The 15,337-nt window shown below is 30.6% G+C and overlaps 1 protein-coding gene across 4 annotated transcripts in view; it reads left to right on the top strand.

Annotated features, from left to right (window-relative positions):
- The window catches only part of cora (erythrocyte membrane protein band 4.1 like coracle), a 57,938-nt gene extending 48,265 nt beyond the window's left edge, over nt 1-9,673 (top strand). For 3 of the 4 annotated variants that reach the window (XM_089243310.1, XM_089243309.1, XM_089243308.1), the window contains exons 14-17: nt 3,439-3,642; nt 4,135-4,392; nt 4,512-4,731; nt 6,765-6,859. In XM_089243310.1, coding sequence (XP_089099436.1) covers nt 3,439-3,642; nt 4,135-4,392; nt 4,512-4,694 — 645 coding nt within the window. In that variant the 3' untranslated portion in view covers nt 4,695-4,731; nt 6,765-6,859. Of the gene's footprint in view, nt 1-3,438; nt 3,643-4,134; nt 4,393-4,511; nt 4,732-6,764 lie in introns of all 4 variants that reach the window. The other variant, XM_089243311.1, reaches the window with a different exon arrangement.
- The last annotated feature ends 5,664 nt before the right edge of the window (nt 9,674-15,337 follow it).

The following is a 15,337-nucleotide window of genomic DNA, read 5'->3' on the forward strand; positions in this document are numbered from 1 at the left end:
TGATTTATAATTGTTGAGCATGCATCAAATATTGAATCTTAATGCATGAACTTTATGTAAAATACACGCTTTAAATTATTAAATTACTTGAAAATAGTTTATTTTTTTACTGCAGCTGGCTGTTGTAAATATTAACTATTTTGAAAGTATCAAATTTAGTCCACTTTGTTAATCTAACATTTTTCTTCAAATATTTAAGTATATTCAAAGGAAAATGACTGCCATTTTTGTGAAGCATGCACTTACACATGATTAACTATAAATACTACACTGATAATTTAATATTCATTTTATGCACTCTAATGGAAATGAAGTATTAGTTCAAAAATTGAAAGATTTTAAATGGGAGGTATATGTTTAAAGACACATGGCGTATTGTTCAGGACCAGAGAATTAGTTCATAAAAATTTGCTGGTTTGTGCAGGCGTTCTGTTTTTGTTTTCTTATTATTACTTTTTGAAAGGACAAATTGAGTAGTTTCTTATGAAATATGGGATGGTTCATTTTATAACCATAAATACAGATTGAATTTGACTTCATTTTCAGTAATCTACTACCATGAAGGTTGCTGTCATGGTCCTGGGTTCAAACCCCAGGGAGGATATAGATAAGATATTTTCCCTAACGAGCTTGAGGCGACCACTGATAGACAGCACCTGCATTTCCAACCCATCTCATTAATGGCAATAAATTGCAATATAGTGATATGGCCAGAGTTGGTGTTTGGTGAAGTAGTCCAAGTTATTAAGATAGATTTATATATAACATGATATCACTCTCCACTTGCTTATGCAAGATATACAGAAAACTGTATGTTGTGTGAAGATGCTTATTATTATTTTTTGGAAAGATTTTTATTTTTTAAAAAACCAACTTTCCAAACAAAAGTATCTTCTCACAACATCCAGTTTTCTATAGGCCTATAACTTGCATAAGATAGATTTCTTTTCCTCTTTCCCTTCCAGAATACTTTGAATGTGAAAAGATTGAGAATCTCTGCTTTAGACAATTTTTGTTATATTCAAAACTTCTTGTCTTTCTTCAAAATACTGCACTCAAGATCTTAGCAAGTTTTCATCTTAGTATTATATATTTTTTAATAGTCATTATTCAGTCTCACATCCTCACAAATACTTGTTTCATGCTCTGAATTACAGTCTGTATTTGAAAAAAAAATTTTTTTCCTTGCATGCAATAAAATCATTTTTCTGTTTCTTCAATTACTTATTTTTGTTTATTTAATTATACCATACATTGGTTGCAAACACAAGCACCCATTTTGAATAAATGCTGTTGGTATTCTAATAAAAAATAATTAAAGGGAAGAGAATAAGAAAGTGAAGACACTTTTTTAAAAGTGGATAGAGATTAAAAAATATTTCAATATAGAGTGCCTGAGAAATAATATTTTTTTTACAATTAACTCTGTTGAATTGACAATAAAAACTGATAAAATATATTTACTCTAACAAATTTCATATAAAAATGTTTTTCTTTACTTAGATTTTCATTCCTTTTGGACATATTTGTCTTGGATATTGCTGCGAAATCAATCTGTTCACAATTGATTCGCATTGTCAATTTTTTGATTAATCTGAGTGAATTCTTTTGTCCTATTCAAATATATCAGAATTTTCTTCAGTTAAAAAAAATAGGAAATTTTCTACAGAACTAACTAAGCTAAAAAGAATGTAGTTTTTTGTTTTTTAAGGAAACACAAGTACTAGAGTGTGTTATTTGAAATTAAATTTTTTTATAGATCACAGAAAACGCAAAAGAAGAATTATAAAGAGTGGAGAAGTCCTGGACACATTTTAAAAATTAGTGACAAATCAACCAACTGACATATAAAGGTGTGATCAGTGCTAAAATATTTTTCATGGCATAAAATTTCTTTTGATAAATTAATCAAATTTCACACTCACAGCTGGCTTTGAATTATTTCGTGTAAAACAAAAAACTCAGCATAAAATGCAACACAAACAGTGCATAATTAATGTTTATGGTAATGTTATGGTAATACATAAAACTACCATATTTCTCTCTCAACATGAGCACCCTTTCACCCATTCAGAAGTCAGCTCGAGGTAAAAAGGGCTCTCCTATTGAAATGTAATAGTTTTATGTAATACAAATTGTCATAAACATTAATTATGCACTGTTTGCACCATTTGTGTTGCAATTTATGTGTTATTCAATTTTTCTACTTTACTGTTCCTGCCACCTGTGAGTGAAATTTAATTTGAACTTTTTTTTAATTTATCAAAAAAAAAACTTCAGGCCATGTTAAGTATTTTAGTACAAGCTGCACCTTTTTTATGTCATATTATATTATACTCTCTTCTATATGCGTATATTCTTCAAACTACTATAGTAGTCTGAAATGAGACATGGAAAGACAAATGACAGCATCTCTTGAACATGAAACATTCACAGCTCTGATACATTATAAGTACATTAAATATTGACATATACACACACAATGTATTATGACATGCACAAATTCATTAAATTTCCCAGAGGAATGTTTACAAGGTGCAAGTATGGTTCATTTGTTTGTCGGAAATAAGATAATACACACGACTGCACAAGGAACCTTACTGTTGGAGAAAATAGCTGCAGAAAGCATATTTGATTAACTGGAATGGGATGAAATGACTAAAATTGCAGATCATTTTTCACAACAGCACATTATAAAATAAATGTATTATAAATTATGATTAGGCTCAGCCTGTTTAGATGTGAACAAATAAATTGAACTATGAAAAATAGGGAATGTGTCAGTGAGAAATGAACTGCTAAAACTACTTCATGAAGACACTGAATGATTTATAGTAGTGTTTTCCAACCTGTGCCCTGCAAGGCCTTTCAGTTCAGGAAAATAAAATAAATCAGTAAATTTGGTGAATAAAGAAAGAAAAAGGTTTAAGGGGCTCTGTGAGTCAAAAAGGGTGGGAACCACTGATTTATAGGATACCAAATGGTTGTGTGAATGCACCTATTCATATAGGAACAAAATAAAATAACATCTTTTCATAGTTATATCTGATAATGATACATAAAATGCATTTATTGTATAGAATAAAATATATATGCCACTGGAGCAAAGTGAAATCTTGTATTCTGTGGAATACCCCATGGTTTTAGACAATGTGCAATGCAATGTTTGTGTTTCAACACAAAATTTGTGATTTGTGTGTTATGTGATCAACCAGTTACTTATATACTATACACATATTAACAGTAAATAATGATAATAAGATGTACAGTAAATAACATTGGAAATCAGGCATTCTATATAATTGCTGGTAATATGTAGATTATTTTTCACTTCAGTTTATCATTTGTTTGTTTGAACAAATTTTTTTTCTGGTATATAGTTTTTTGTAGTAATTATTATCCAAGGAATGTTGGATCACGTCTCCTTTCATGTTTCAGAAGCTTTCAACTGAACCGGTGGTTTCGGAATCCACATCGACATATACCACCATTACCACCACAGAGAGCGTAGAAGAACCAGATCCTAAATCCCCAGACAGAACATTTACAAAAAGGACGAGCACAACTAGCGAACAAAAGACAACAACGCAGCAAGTTTCTAAAAGCACAAGAATCATAACCTGCCCAATAGAAGATATACAGGTCAATAAGCATTCATTTTAAAAAAACACATAAGACTGATATGGTGTATTATTTCACAGCTGTTTTGGACCTTATTAGTAGAAGGCCAAATGTGAAACTAAAACTAGTTGCTTTTGAGAGACAGCATTATTCTTACTTGTTTTGAATCATTACACTATTTTCCTCGAAAATAAATCTGCTGCATAACTCAAAAAACACATCTATAAGGATTCTTCGACAATAAAAGGCTGAAAGATAAAGAGAATTATAATTTTCTTCAAATTCTGCTTAAACTTCATTAAATTGTTTAATACCCAGGTTATATTAAACCTGCGATTATTAACCTAATTATCAAATTGATACCCAGGTTTACCAGTATTAATTTGATAATATTTTTGTATATTTTTTATATTGATAATAGAATTGTATAAATATTTAATAATATTTTTTCAAATTTAAAAATACATAGTCAGCAAGAATATTAAACATTTGGAATAATTATTGTGCTTACAGCCAGCCATCGTGAAAACAGAAACAGTTAAATATAGTCCTAACCACAGGCCTGCAAGTCCTCTTAGTACGAATTTGGTTCCAGTTGTAGAAACAGAAACACGCAAAGTGTACTACGCTGCAGAACATCCTCATTCACCTAGTGCTTTCAGCAGAGCTTCTTCAGCATCTCCATCGGCGATGAATTCTTCATTTTTGAGTGAGGATCTCGGGAATGTTACACCAGTTTCCAGTAAAACTAGAACAGTTGAAACCATCACAGTAAGTTTTTTTTGGTAGATTTTATCAGTCATAAAGTTTGTCAATGCTTTATCTGATGAAACGTCTTTTCAGCAGTTTTTTTTTACAGAAAAATTAAAAAAAAAAAAATTGATTTCTAGTATAAAACGGAGAAAGATGGAGTTGTTGAGACGAGGGTAGAAAAAAAGATAACCATTCATAGTGATGGTGATCCAATTGACCATGATCAAGCACTTGCCGAAGCCATACAGGAGGCTACGATGATGAACCCCAATCTTACAGTTGAGAAAATTGAAATACAACAGACACCGCCTCCTAAATAAAATTAAAACATGAGAGATTGTATTTTTCTATGTTCAGGTGAGTATTATTTTTGAATCTATTGAATTGGAATCTCATTTTCCTCATTTAAAATTTTTATAGCATATTTATTTACAAAATAATTTAAGTAAGCCGTAGAGAATTTTAACTAATATCTTCTATGAAATTACCTTTTTTTCATGAAAATACCTAATACTTACTATAAATTACACATTTTATAAAAACAAACCAATACCAAATTGTTTTTTTTTTTTTTTTTGGCACAAATGCGTTGCATTTTTAAACCTGTAAAGCTCTACTACATTATAAAGTTAGCCTCCATACAAAAAAGGGTATTTTGCTTGCATTAAAAAATTCCTTTTCTATCAATTTATTTTGATGAAGTTTGTTTTGCAATGTCCATAAAAAGACATCAATATTTTTCATGGGCATCTTTTTTCACCCACTTCGTTGGGCAATTCCCCTGTTGTGGCCTTTTTATTTGTATTTATGAATTCTTCAGTAGAGCCTCTTTATACCATCACTACTTGGGGATCGGAAAGTGATGGTGAATGAAAGAGGAGTGACTGAAGATGGAAGTGAAGAAAGGAATTGGTAAAGAAATATGATTTTAAGAATGGAAAAATTTAGCATCAATTTTTGAGGTCTTATCTCTCAAGATGGTTCACTTGCTTATTAATTTGTGACAGGTTTCCATTTCTTTTGTTGTTACAATTATTAACCTGATCTCAAGATGGTAATAAATTTCTTTAAATAATGTTCTAGGAATGAATTTTTTTTTAGCAAATGCTGTCTTATCTATTCTGATTTTTTTTCAATAAATTTTTCGGTATGTAAAAAGTTTCTCGTCTTGATGTTGCAAGTCTTTTGTAAGCTGCTAATCAGAAACTGCTAATCAGGGGGAAAAAAGTGATGACAGCAACAGAAGCAGAACCATAATTAGCAGAAGTCTGAAAAAGGGAGTCTTTTCTTGCACATGAAATGGGATGTAGGCCATTCTATTTGTACTTGGGTTTTTTTTCAAGTATCGTTACCAATCAAAAACCCAGAATTGTGATGTGATTGCATGATGATTGCCATCTGACATCATTTCAACCATCAGTCTTCATTCTCATAGAAAACTAGTCAAATCTTACTTCCTTTCAACATCTGGCATTGAACAATATTACTGATTTTCGGAGATGTTTCATCCCCTCCCTATAATTAAGAAAAAGTCCAGTTTCAGAACAGAAAAAGGAAAAAAAGTTCAACCTACTATGTGGAAATAAAAAAAACAGTTGTCTCATTTTACTAACATTCTGTGTTACCATGTATCCTGTTTTACCAAACCAGATGTATGGTCACTGTACTTACAAATGGGACATTTTTGGGATATATAGTTATTATTCAGTTATTGTTATCAGGAACCATAAGTCCAGATGTGATGACATGAACGACATGAACTGTGTATTGAAAACTGATGAAGGATCCATATTAATAAAGCTTCTAGAATAAATCAGACATCGAAAATGAAATTTTTTTAAAATTACAGTTATCGCAATAGCTAAGATTTTTACTTTTCATTAGGAAAGTTAGACCCTCTATTGGCTTAACAAAGAACAAAAGTAAAATAAGTAAATGCATGCATTGTAGGCAACTTGAATACTTGGAGGACAGTACCTGCTCTCAAATGTATTTATCTTAACCTAGTAACTATTTTCCATTAATTTCAAGTGTGTCATTTAATAAAAACATTATGTGTATAGTGGTAGATGTGTATGAACAGTTGACATGTGAAGTGTAATACTCAATTAAATGGAGAAAAGTTGTTGGAATTATCATATTAAACGGGGAGCTTTAGCATTGTCGCTATGGGAAAAATTTTGGTGTCTGAGGATTTTATCTGTTTAAGTGAGTATTCGTTTACCCGATTAAGCATGACCAACTGTAATGCACAGGTCATAAAATCTTGAAACTGCTCTATTTGTTAACACACTGTTTTTTAAAATGTGTTTGCATTGACCTTTTATTTGAAAAATCCATTTTCTGATTTCAGTTTGATTAAATGCACATTTCTTCTTTTTTACTTCTAGGTGCTTGATGTTGCATGACTAATGAACAATGCAGTGCTATTCATAAAAATAAGAAACATTTTTCTATTCCCTGTGGCGCAAGGGCTTCTTTGTGACAAAAGCCTTTCATTTTTCTTGACGATTTCATTGATGTTATTCTTTGTCTGTTATTTCCAGAATATTTCACTGCCTTTTTTTTCCTTCATTATTTTTTACTTTCATTTTGACACCTGTGAAAAGTTTTATTTATTAGTTTTTTTGCAATGCTTTGTTTTTGGCCTGAAACTTTTGAACAAGTTACTTTCATGTTTGTTCTTTTATATATGTGTGTGTGTTTTCATGTGTTTATTGCATTATGTGTTGTTTCTCAGTGTTTAATGTTTAAAAAAAAAAACTAAATCGTTGTAATTGTGTTGCCACATGAAAATTTCAGGGTATTTTTCCTCATCTGTATATTTGTTGGTAAAGCCACTAATAATACGTAATTCATAAAGTTCATTATGCACTTTTTTTTTGATTAAGTGTTTTTACACTTCAATGACTTCTCATCTAGATACTATGGAATCTCTCTTCATTTTTAGCCATGATATGTTGAGCATTGGGGTGTGGCACCACCGAGTTTTAAAATATTGTTCGATAGAAAATGCAAAAGTTTATAGGCATAGTTTAAATTGTTTTTTTTAAACCACTGTTATATTGGAGGATTGCTAACAGTATTACTTGTATCTAAACATTATTTGTGTGTTTTCGTTCTCCATTCACTGAGAGAGTAATAAATAATTATCAAAAACAAGGGTTTCTTATTCTAATCACATTAAACTTTGTGAGTCATTGAGAAGTTATAACTTAATTTTTTAAGTTATCATGGTTAAAATTATTTTCTGAATGTGTGATTTTTTTATTATTATCTCAAAAATATTGAAGCAATCACTTAGGCGAGGCAGATATCAGAATACTATATATCATATACCTAGAGGAATAGGATTTGTATATGAACCCATATCTGGAAACGTTATCATAAGCTGATAGGTGGTGCTGTTCATCAGTGTTTATAGGAAAAATTCCTGGTTTTCACACTTGACTGGTAGTCACCACCTAGAAAAGCTTGCATTGGTATACAAACATGGAGCTGGCAGACATATGTCCATGGTATAGAATGGCTGAGCTCAACGGATAAGCTGCACAATTAATTCACTGAGAATGCCTCCATATAGACATGTACCCAGATACCATTTGTTTGCATCTGTGTAATTATGGGCCCTCAGAGGTATCTAATACTCCATTTGCACGTGCTATAATTATGTTCAATAAATGTTTTCTCACTAAGCACTGTGTTGTGTAATTTCAACTTCTTGTGCCTGTGCTACCATATGCCCAGTTTACCAGGACATTCTTGATTTTTTGTTAATGAATGTGCTTCAATTATGTTATCAGTGATGAATGATACAAATTATTTTTTGATATTTGATTATCAGAACTGTTTCATTATGAGATTGAAAACTAATCTCCCGCCCCATACTTTTTAGCTTTGAATCTTGTGGATGGTGTCATCAACACATCCACAAGTTAGGACGGAATGCCTATTTTGCAGTTGTGATGGCACAGAGTGGGCAACCAAACTCAGGGTCACCATTACCAAAAACGCAGGGCTCAGTGCAAGAATATTTTCTGATTCCTTCATAGTTGTGGCCCAACCCCCCTTGCTTTAAAACACAAATTATTTTTCAACTACAGGGTGGGGAAAGTATTTTCTATTATAGCAAGTACCCAGTGTACTCACCATAATAATTTTAACTGCCGCCCACAATATTTTCAATGACTTTACTTCTTCATAGAAAAAGATTTGTAAACAACACAATAGCATCATGAATTGCTCATAATATAAAATGTAGACATTTCTCCTATACACACATTCACATACTATTCATCTCATTCTGTGTTTTTAATTTTTAAAAATATTTTAAAATCGGTTGATTCTTTGTGGATCCCCTCTAAAGATTTTTACTTGATCTATTGATTATCGTACATGTAGACTTTGATAAATATTTTTATATGATACATGTATGGTAAGTAGCTGTTCAGCTGTGTTGAGGCATTTTTAAGTTTTGATATATTTTTACTTACAGAGCAAAAATAAATTTCTCATTCAGATTTTTTTTCTCATTCAGTTTTCATTTTAAAGAATTTCTCGCGACGTGATTCCCCTCCCCAGTTCATCAACACTGGGGGAGGTGGGGTGGAGGTCGTGGCTCACACTATGGGAACCACTGCTTTAGATGATATCTTATCTCTCCTATACGCTCATCTCAATGTTTTCGAGACACTCTGTATGTATTTAGTTTTATATGAATACAAAGACCACTGTTGGAAAAAAATTCCAACGAAGATGATGATTTCTACAAAAATGCATTATAAATTCTTTGAAAATGGTTGTTTTACGTATGCAGGAATTTCAACTGAGAATATGTTACCAATGTGATCTGACGCAACATTTTATCTGAATGATGTAAATGTTTAATTTTTTTTCATATGTATCCTCTTGAAAGAAACATTATTGAAAACAAAATTTTTTAGACTTGTAAACTTTTTTTATGAACGTGAACTGAAAGGAATAATCATCATATATCCTGTGTACACACTGTACAGTATGCACAGTGATCAATCAATTATACATGTGTTGTAAAAATTCTGAAATTAATTTTCATTCTGTATGAGAAAGATTTTATTGTCTCTTTTGTTGTGCAGTCAATTCTCAATATTTTTGTTTTTAAAGAAAGGAAATTAATTAAAAAAAAACTGTCATAAAAAGTGACTTTCAGACAATAGCCACTAAAGGTGTTGACTTTACTTAACTTGAATTTAAATATTCCTTTCAGACCCAAGTATTCATTTTTTGGAGTTTTCGAGATGTTTTTGTATTTTTGATACTCAAAAAAAAAACAAAAAAAAAACAAACAAACAACATTAAAAACATAAATGTCAGCAAATTCTTATTTTTCAAATTTTCATTTATTTATTTTTTTTTGTGAAGAAATAATCCATTTTATTCAAATGTTTTTCAGCCAAGATGATGCAAGGTATATTCATCTTCCCCTATAGTTTTTTTTTCAGAACTTTATTGAAATTTTATGTAACAAATCACGTTTTTCCTGGACGCACTTTCTTCCCTCTTGAAGCCATCTTAAAATCCCCCCTGAAAGTTTAATTTTAAGTGCTGCCCTCTGATAAAATCTCCCACCAAAAATCATATTCACCATATTTCTGACTCAAAACTTGAACAGTCCTTTAAGTCAAAGCTTAACTCCTTGATGTTGAAAAAAAAAAATTCTCTACAATGAGAAAAGCAACCACCACATTTGTGGATGCAGGGTCTGAAAGGGCTATGAAACAAAACTCAACTTATTTGAAATTTTTTGTATTTATAAAATAGTGAGCTATACTATTCTTTGAAATGTGTTGATGACATTCATTGCTTTCTCAGATTTTAGTGCTGTCACTTTTTATGTTTTCTACCTCACTTGAAAGGTTTCCTCGAACTGCAATTTGTTGAATAATTTCGTTGGATTTCTGTAATTTTGAGAAACAAATGTATCCACTTCCCTTTTTTTTCTCCTGATGGTATATGAGAAAAAAAAATAATAATAATAAAAAAATAATAATAGGTGCCAGAATTTTAAAAGTGCCTTGATTTTAAGATTTCTGGAGCTCTGGTTGTGCTTTGTTTGTTTTTACCTTCTGCTCTACAAAGAGAAATACTTGTGTTCTTTGATGATAAAGTAAACCACACTCTTTCTCTATAGCAAGTTATTAGATGTTGAATAATTTATGCATTTTTGTGTGAAATGTTGTACAAGGTTGCATTTTGCCTTGCAATTAGATTATTTTTTCCACATGCTGGTTATTTTGTTCCTGAGAGTTAATTAAAAACTAATAATACAGTTTTATAGATGAACCTGAATATTTTTCACATCTCTCTAAGAGGTTTATGCTCTAACTTCTCTGTGTGAGGACACAATATACATTTGTTTCTGGGCTCACAGCAGTCTCTCTGCAGGAAGCATGCAGACCTTACGCAACACAAAAATTTGGACATCAGCAGTTTTCAATTCTATTATTCAAGACAGATGGCAGCACCATGATCAGGAAACATGCATAATTCTGACAGCATAAACACAATATGCCCACACATATACACACACACGTGCAACATGTTCTAGCATGTTCCAAATCATTATAAAAAATTCGGAAGAATTTTTATGTAGTGATGTGTAATTCATTCTTAAGTAGTGGTGTTTGTCAGGGCTTGCCACAGAGAGCTATCTGGCCAACAACATTACAACATTTACAATTCATGCCAAATACATAAGACAATAATCTGCGGCCTCGTTGCTTCCAAATTTGAAAGGCAGATGGCAGCTGTTCTAGAACATAGCAAACACACACATATTCATCAACAATCAACCATCATTACATAAACGTTTAAAAAAACTTTAATGTAAAGAAAGAATGTTTATAAAGAACCTCGTAAAGAATGTTTATGAGGTTCATGCGTGGATTATATATAGTAGTAGTTGTGACCCGATTTTCAAAAGTAAAACCAATACCTCTGGTCAGAACACACTTTCCACCATGTACGGATTCATTAGAAATTCTGCCGAGGAATGTGTCCAAGTTGCATGTTCAATATAAAAGTAGCAGCAGTACCTTTGGTCAGGAAAAGAATTTAACTAGTTCTGAGGGGACTTGCTACTCCTCATTTCAGAGAAACGTTAAAATGTGAAAAAAAAAAACAACTTCTCCTGGGTTAAAACTTCTACTTAGAGAAATGATTTTGGTTAATAAAAATTATATTAGTTGCTGGTCAACATTTACATCGATATGAGATTTTTTTTTTCAATTAAGTTTCAATGAAAACAAATATATAATGACTTTTTTTAAATGCAAACATGAAACACTATTGAGAGTTAATGTAATTTAAAGTTTGAAAATTATAAATTTTTGACTTTGAATGCCTGTGTGTAGGTCTGCAATTAATGAATGTTTCTAAATGCATATGCCATTTTTTTTGAAAGTTTTGTCATGATTTTTGATACTGCAATATTTCAATCAGGTTAAAAAACATATTTTTTCTATACATTTCTTGTTTTTTTTTTCGGGCTGGTGCATTATGATGATTTCATGACATAATATTTTTTATTTCAGAATGTTATTAATTATATCATTGCAAACCTCCCTAGTGAGCAAAAATTTAGATCTTAATACAATAACACAGTACATACCTGGGATTACTGTTACTCTAATGTTTCTATTAGGAACCACACTTTGAAATTTTCCTTTAGAAATTGGAATCCACATTTTCATACCATGAATTCAAATTTATCTCTTTTCATATTGTACAGTGCAACCTTGATAACTTGACATGCAGATAACTCGACATTTATTATTCTCATGGTTGACACAGTACTAAATTCAAGTGGGGGAAAACCTCTCAAACTCATGATGATCACATTCCGTTCAAGTTGGCTACCATTTATACTAAGCTATCACAACTCTTTTTCAGAAATCGCCCACGTGTTGAAAATGTGTCAGAAATCGCCATCCAAAACATTTTACAACATTACTCATGTGTGTTTTAAAAATTCTGGTTTATTGTTTCTTCCCTTTGTTTGTTGATTGATGCATCCTAGATTCTTCCTTTACACCTTTCGATAGGGTTACTTTCTGTTATTCCTCTTTTTGGAACCTTTTGGAAACTAAACTTGTAGACTACGAAGCCACAGATGGATGTGAATGATTTCTGACATTTTTGAGCGAGTGATGGTCAAGAGAGCTAGATCTCGAAATGCTCAAAGAGGGAGGAGGAAAGCTATTCTGTACAACTGCACTGCTCATTCAAAATAACAGATCTTCAGGCAATTGTATTTTCATAAAACAAAAAAAAAATATTCTTTCACCTAAAATTCATTCTTTTTTCACCTAATTCAGAATGTTATTCGCCATACAAAAACTTTTCACAGAAAATTGCTGATCAAAACATTTATGAATTTGTAGGTGATAGAGTAGCTGAATTATTCAACAATATACAAGCAGTTATACGTACATACATAAACACTTTTTAAAAATTGTTAAAGATAAATTAATAAAAAAAATCTAACTAACTTGACATCTGCTTAAGTCAATATGTTTTTCATTCTCCTCGGGGCATCGAGGTTCCACTGTATTATTATTCGTTTTTTACATGACAAAGTATGATTTATCAGGATCGCTGGCTCCCCTTGTCATTTTTACTTGAAGGGAAGTAAAAATATAACTTTCTAATGCATTTATAAAAACCAGATACATTTGTTCTCTCTTGTTTTTTTGAAAATATATCTTATCAAGGTTAAAATTATTGAGAGTTGACTGTTTTATTCTTCCATCAACATTTGTATTTGCGATCATTGAGAAAATGTTTTTGTTATTTAATCATTCAATTTCTTGATTTCAGACATTAATGTTGATTTTTCTTCATGAATTCCCTCAAATTGCATGATATGAATGTCTTTTGTTTTTATGTTTGCAATGCTCTTTTTGTGCCATGACATGAAATCTCATTGAAATTCTCGATATTCTTCAGCAGGGACAAGAACAATTTTATGTGATCTGAATATGGTGTTTCATGTTGTTTTAATGTTCGTGAATGTGCATGTTTTTTGAAGCTCTTTGCAGCAAGTATATGTATGTTTGTCTTTACTATTACTATACATGTAGAGTGGAATATATGTTGGTTCATTTTATGCTCTTTTTTTTAGTATTTTTACTTATACATTCCATGTATTTTATTGTTGAAGTATTTTTAAGTACTTGTAGATATTATTTCGTATGTAAGTGTACACACTGTTTAATCCCTGGTGCACTTTTCTACCTATTCGTAGAGATAGATGTCCTCCCTTAATCGCAATGAAAGAAGTAGTTTAATGCCATGGAATGTGGCTCTCTTCAAAAGCATTATTTGCATTGCCTATGGAATTTAAGAATGACCATTTATTTGTACCACATTTGTGGAGCATAATTAACTTTTCAAAAATTAGGTGTGAGCAATGAATATTTTTGTGCTAGATTTTTTTATAAAAATTAAATTAAAAAAAATTGAAAATTTGTTGAGTGCAAGGCCAAAAAGTGTGATTATAATGCCATATTTTCAGAGCAGTGTAAAGTAGTGCTATGATAAATAAATATAAATATATGCATAATATAAATATAAAATATATATTAAAAAATTATATTTGAAATGTGAAATTACATAAAAAAATATGAATTTATTACTATTTAGCAATTATATTTGAAAATAAAAAGTCTTATGTAGCCCTAGGAAAGATGTTTTAGATATTCTTTGCGATAAAAAGGAATCAAACAGAAAATGTCAGTAATACATTGTTGATGCGCAAAAACATTTTTAATTTGCTAAACATGCAAATGCTGTTTTTCATTTCTGAAGCACGAAAGATTATAAATGAGAATTGCCATTCAGTATGGTTTGCCAATGTGTACATACATAATAACCTAAAAACAGTATATGCCAGGGTATATAAATTTTTTCTTCATTAATTTACTAAAATAATGGGCGACTTGTTACATGAGCTACAGATGAAATTCATGTGAATTGATAAATCTGATTCTACAGTATATGGAGACATATGTTGAAAATATTCCGGAACTAAGAATCAATTTGTGGTCAACAATATGTTAATTTAGGCAAAACAAGGATATTTGACTATCCATAGATGACAATGTTACATTCCATTGTGATGAACGACTTATATTGTGAAGAATACGACTTTGCTTGTAAACGATATTATAAATTTATCCTAAAATTTTTCTCAAACTCAATAGAATTAAGACATTACAGTTGCAGTAAAATTTAGAGATTTAGAAATGTCATAATCCAGTTTTCACATTAAATATGGGAATACCAAACCAATGATGATTTCGAATTCATTGATGCTTATCAATTTGGAGCTAATGATGAGTTTATAGATTTAAAATTTTTTATTCATTTCTCTTTCTGAAAAATTCCTAATAAGACAAAAAGAAAAAAAATTCTTGTTAAATGCATAATGTTATTTTTTGCTCTTACTATTTATTTATTTTTATACATCGTGGTACCTCAACCTGTGTGATTGATTGATTCCTAAAATTTACATTAAAAAAATATATTCAAAATCAAATTTTTCCCATATATATGAAGCTATTAAATTCTAGTTAATTTGTCTCTGAGCTAAATTTTTGTGAAATTGAATCAGTTCTTTTTATGAAGTATTTTACGTCGTCAAATTATATAAAATTACAAGATGGATAGAGTAAATTCTTGTTTTAACTGTTCAAAGCTCTTGAGTTTTTATATGTTTAACACTTCATGACTGCTTTTCCTATGTTCCATGGTCGCCAATTCAGTATTTGCTTGCAAGTTTGTAGATTTTTAGGAAATCTTTTGTTTCTTGCAATTTGAATTACTTATAGGAAGAGACAGTTTCTTATGTTGAGGTTCCACCATACCTGACATGTTAGAATTGAGATATTACAAACATCATGCTCAGTTTGTGAAAATATTTAAT

Source organism: Pholcus phalangioides, unplaced genomic scaffold (assembly GCF_987345545.1).
Source record: "Pholcus phalangioides strain wild (caught in Gottingen) unplaced genomic scaffold, Ppha-v1.0 ptg000015l_1, whole genome shotgun sequence".
In the NCBI taxonomy this organism is placed as follows: Eukaryota; Metazoa; Arthropoda; class Arachnida; order Araneae; family Pholcidae; genus Pholcus; species Pholcus phalangioides.